General features: G+C 28.2%; 1 protein-coding gene across 5 annotated transcripts; it reads right to left on the reverse strand.

Moving 5' to 3' along the window:
- Nucleotides 295-3091, reverse strand: LOC107617011. Of its 5 annotated transcripts, none has more exons than XM_016318848.2 (4): nt 2917-3091; nt 2595-2693; nt 1814-2113; nt 295-610 (listed from the first exon to the last, which is right to left on the reverse strand). In XM_016318848.2, the coding sequence occupies exons 1-4, from the start codon at nt 3002-3004 to the stop codon at nt 441-443; spliced, it is 657 nt and encodes a 218-aa protein (XP_016174334.1). In that variant the 5' UTR covers nt 3005-3091; the 3' UTR covers nt 295-440. The 5 variants fall into 5 exon arrangements, with proteins under 5 accessions (XP_016174334.1, XP_016174333.1, XP_016174330.1 ...); XM_016318847.2 differs by having other exon boundaries at nt 2595-2699; XM_016318844.2 differs by having other exon boundaries at nt 1709-2113; nt 2595-2699.

The following is a 5506-nucleotide window of genomic DNA, read 5'->3' on the forward strand; positions in this document are numbered from 1 at the left end:
AAATAGAAAATGACACATAAAAAAAATTAGTATGGACAAAAATATACACCAAGAATTCATAGAAATCAAATTGTTACTAACAACATAACATTTTAATTTTATCCATCAAAAATAATTTTTTATGTGTATTTTTGCCAACTCAAACTCTTTTATATATACTTTTATCCATTTACTCTAAAATAAAATATTATTTTGAACATGGTAAATATTTTTTATTAGAATAATCAGATTCATTTTATAATATCAAATATTAATGCAAGTTAACAATTAAACCAAACATGAAAAAAAAATACATAGGAGAATGACAAACTGATGAGCTTAGTTTATGTATGGAATAATTGAAAAGACCAACAATATTGCATAGGAGCATAATTCAAGGTCCGCATATATAAGTTGTATGGCACACCATTTTATTTTGATACATGATGTCTAAATATGGTTTATGGATCGACTTTCACAGTCTTCTTACTAGCATCTCCATACCATGTTTTATCCTCATATGCCATTGTAGAAGTTTTTGTTGGAAACATATGGAAAATTCTCCCATCAATTTCTGACGAAGGTCTCATAATTTTTCGATTTCTTATTATACTTCCATCTTCGAAGTTGTCTGAGTCAACAATTATATTTGTATATGAGAATACTCCGAAAAAATAAATAGACTAATTTTTAAAAATATTTTTAATGTATTTTATAATTATAAAAGACATTTCGCTTTTTTGTATAAATAACTAATAGCTAAGTATATTTTTTGTCCCTAAAGTTTGATAAAAATTTTAAAAATACTCTTAAATTTTATTTTGTTTCAATTTTGTTCCAGAAGTTTTCGATTTGTCTCAAATATACCCATGACAGTTAACTTTTCAAAAAATTTAAGACCGATTCATCAATAATTTTATAAGAACAACCCTCAACACAAGCAAATCAAGCATAACTTTTATGTATTATTATTAGATTGGTTTTAAACTTTTTGAAAATTTAGCTGTCGAAGGCATATTTGACGCAAATAGAAAATTTTTGGGACAAAATTAAAACAAAATAAAACTTAGGAATATTTTTAAAACTTTTGCCAAAGAACAAGAAGTATACTTTACCCTAACTAATAATATATATTATTTCTGAAGTCTTTGTAAGAATATAAGTAAAAAATATGGTTTGATGCTGACACACAATTATATTAAGTTGTGTTCAAGTGTGTCTAAAGAAATATTTTTTTTCTACTAAAATACAGTTTGACACTAAAGACATGAAGAAATGTTATACCAGATATATGGACACGACTTCATGAAGTGTTTGTACTTTATAAAAATAAATAATTAAAAATAGAAAAAAAGCTTTATTTAACATTATTTCAGCGTTGCTAACTTATATTAGCTAAATACATATAAGAAGATTCGCATGAGCTTTCCAATTAAGTTGGTATATGTATTATATGCTTATAGATGATAAACTTCAAAGTTTTGTTTGGATTCTGTCTCTAAAAAGATAAAAATATAAACACAATATATAAACCTGTTTAGTTTTAAGAGAGGAAAAAAAGATACAATTTTTTCTATTCAAATGACAAACTTTTACTTTGAATAATCATTTGTATTTTTCGTAAGTGTAAATAAAAATATATGTTTGTATTTCTTATTTTCTATATTTTTGTCTTAAACATTAAATTTAAACATGGTCTAAATTTAAAAAAAAAAAAAGCCCACCATACCAATATTTGACAAGCTTGAAGGTTGGTATCCAAATGATTGAATGTTGTGATATTGTTTACTCTGAGTTAGTAGTGAAGAAGGAATAATAGGTTGGTAGTAGTTACCAGGATAGTAGTAACCATTACGAATCATACGAGTGGTATGGAAAGGTAATTCAACATTTGGAAATGGAAGTTCAATCGGTAAATTAGGCAAATATATCCTCGCAAAACCAGGAATATTAACCCTGAAAGTTAAACCATCCAATTGATAGTTATTTGGATAATAACCATAATCCTTTTGAGTGTTAGGCATCATTGAAGGAATGGTTCGTTGAAAGTCATTGGATAGATAACCAACTGATGAGTCACTTGTTGAACCTTTTATCTCATGAACTTCTATCTTTCTTGTTGGAGTTTTATCCCCTATAGATAAAGGAGAAAATAAAACTATGTCATAATTGCACTAATTTGGATCAAATTTGCAGTAAGCTATTTTATTTTTCAACTACAAAAGTAATTAATATTTTTTTATTCAAATATAGCTTTAGATGCATTTATTAAAATTAATTTTAAGATTAATTTATGTGTTTTTATCGGTATGTGTAGAAAAGTTATTTACGTATAATGAATTACTAATATGGGATATGAAATAATTTATTTATATTAAGGTCAATTTTTTTTAACTATTATAAAAAATGTTAAAAATAATATTTTCTTTTGAATTTTTTTACATAAATAAAATAATCTAAAGATATAGCTGATTTTATTTATATTTATCAAACACCTTAGACTATATAAAGTAAAGTATATAGTTTTTTTACAAGTAATTAATATTTTAAATAACTCAAAAAGTTATAAAAAATGAAACACAGTTATGGTTATTGAATGATCAGAATTCACTTACCTTCATCTTTAGAGTCATACATCTTTTCTTTGTGCACATAATGCAATGACGTTGGATAATTGAAATTTTTTCCTTCATTCTCATCAGTCAGCTCATTCCCTATAACTTCATGAAATTAAAACAATTCATTGACAATGCGAGAAAACGATTAACAATTAACAACTAATATGATCATTTTTTAAATTAACATAAGATAGGAAAAAAAGATCATGTTAATCACATAATTAATAATTAATAGTTTATATAGAACAAATAAAGTTAGAAATTCACCCTAAGCATTAAGAAAATTCACACAATATATATGAGAGTTTTGAGGACTCACCCTTAGATATTTCATGGGTGAAGACACGAGTAAATAGGAGTAAAGTAAACAAAATAGAAAATAAAAAACTTGACATTGAGTAACTCATAATATTCCTTAGCAAAATAATAGAGAAAGGAACGAAAAAGAAGCAAATACTAGAGAATGTAGTGGGATGCTTCCGTTCAATATTCTTCTTATGTATATATACTTATATAGGCTAATAATAATCTATAGTGATAACAATTACAAAAGATTTATAAAACAAAAAACAAAAAGAAAAAGGAAGAATATACCATTACTCCATGATGATTAGCCAATTGACTAATACAAAAAGCTAAGAGTCATGTATATTATAATAAAAGAATTATTGTTTCAACATCATCTTACATGTATTCTTGTTTAAATTAAATTTGGTCCAATTAAGATGTAACGTCCTTGTAATTTTAACTCACTCAAATTATATTTAAGTTCTGTTAGTTGCCAATTGCTACTTTTTAGTGTTGTGGAATGTATATGCTTTGTTGAAAATACATTTACCGAAAAAATTATAGCTACTTAAATTTTTATTTTTATTTTTTAATAAATCTCTTTGCATAGTTGAATCTTTGCTTGAATTTTTTAATATGTGGTACAAATGTGTCAAACAACGTGAGAAGAAGGTGAATTAAATTATTGTATATATGTAGACTAAAAATAGCACTTGAAAATTTATATTTTGATAAAATAATTACAAAATTTAACAACAGTAAATAAACTCTCAAAAGATATAAAAATATGATAAAAATAATCAAACATTCAATATATATTTTCAAAAGGAGTTTAGTAAAGGTTGAATTTGATGTAAGATTTTGCAAACATGATTAAAAATGAGATATTTTTTAAAATTGACGAATTTATAAAAGTTGATTTTTGTGTGTGATGTGTGTGGAGGTGATACAGGAACATCTTTAGTTTTTTTTTTATTATTTTTTTAAATAAAGTTAGTGATTTCTTTATTCTTAATTGAAATTTTTATGCTTTAATTAATGTTTCTTAGAGTTGGTTTGAATTCTTTAATTGTAGGAGCGAACTTGCAAGCAATAGAAACACTAGGAACAAGGATGGAGAGAGGACCAAACAGAGGAGCTCCTGGACCAAATAGCAAGCCATGCGTTCAACGCCACTCCATCTGCATTCAAAGCATGCAAGACAGAGAGCTCCAGGGTTGCCTAACAAGCCATGTATTCAACGCATGGTTCCATGCGTCCAACTTGCCTTTTCATGCGTTCAACGCAGCCTTCAATTGCACCTCGAGTACTTTGTGCATTCCATGCATTCAACTTGCCCATCCATGCGTCCAACTTGCCAGAGCATGCGTTCAACTTGCCTGTCCCTGCGTCTATCGCATGAGCAAGGAGCACCTCTAGTGGCCACTCAACATCCATGCGTCCAACTTAGAGAGCCATGCGTTTAACGCATGCCATGGACCAAGTCCCAACTTTAAGTTTTTGATTTGTTGGCCCAAGATTAAGTTACAAGCTGACAGTAAAAAATCGTCGGTAAAGAATTTCACAAAGATAATCACGTCGTAAGTATAGATCTAAATCGACAATTAAACTTCAATCAAAATTAATTTGTTTGTCACTTAAGCAAACCCAATAAAAATAACCGAAGTATTTAAACCTCGGGTCGTCTCTCAAGGAACTGCAGGGAAGTGTAGTTATTATTGGTTATGCGAAAGTATCTTTTTAGGTTTTTAAATGTTGAACAAGGAATTTGAATGACACGGAAATAAACCAACAATTAAGAAAAGTCCTAGCAAGGATTGATAATCGGAATTCCTATCCTCATTATCAATGTCAATTGTGATGGTATTTGTAAATTGCACTCAGTTAGTTAACCTCTAACAAATGAAGGTAACTCAAGTGAGAAAATCAACTTGAATTCACAAGTCCTAATTAAAGACTAGAGTTAGTGAAGTTCAAGCCAACTAGCTAGTTTCAATCACCAACCAACAAGAGACTTTGATGATTCAAGAGTCTCCAATTAATCAATTCAAGCTAAGAATATAAAAATCTAACTTAAAACCCTCCCAAACATTTTATCAAACACTTGGAAGGCACAATATAAAAAAATATAGAAAACTAGCAAGGAATATTAAATCTAAACAACCAATTGCAAACATCAATAATAACAAACGAAGAAAGGAACAATAATTATGAAATACCTCAAATTACATTAAAAGGAAAATTGAATCTAACATGAGAATTCATAAACTAAAGTGGCAACATAAAATAATCAATAAGGGAAATAAATAAACTAGAATCCTAGAACAATTAAAAGTAGAAGAGAAACTAAATTAAAAAAGATAGAATTTAGAAATTGAAAAGGAATAAATTAAGAACCTAAAACCTAGAGAGAGGAGAGAGCCTCTCTCTCTAGAAAACTACATCTAAAACCTAATTTTTTTGTGAATGAAAGTTGTATCCATGATTCCTTCACTCTATAGTCTCTAAACAGTGTTTTCGGGCTTGAAACTGGGCCAAAAACAGCCCAGAAATCGCCCCCACATTTTCTGATACGTACAGCACGTGGCTCTGTCACGCGTACGCATCGCCCATGCATACGC

Source organism: Arachis ipaensis, chromosome B09 (genome assembly GCF_000816755.2).
Source record: "Arachis ipaensis cultivar K30076 chromosome B09, Araip1.1, whole genome shotgun sequence".
NCBI classification, from domain to species: Eukaryota; Viridiplantae; Streptophyta; class Magnoliopsida; order Fabales; family Fabaceae; genus Arachis; species Arachis ipaensis.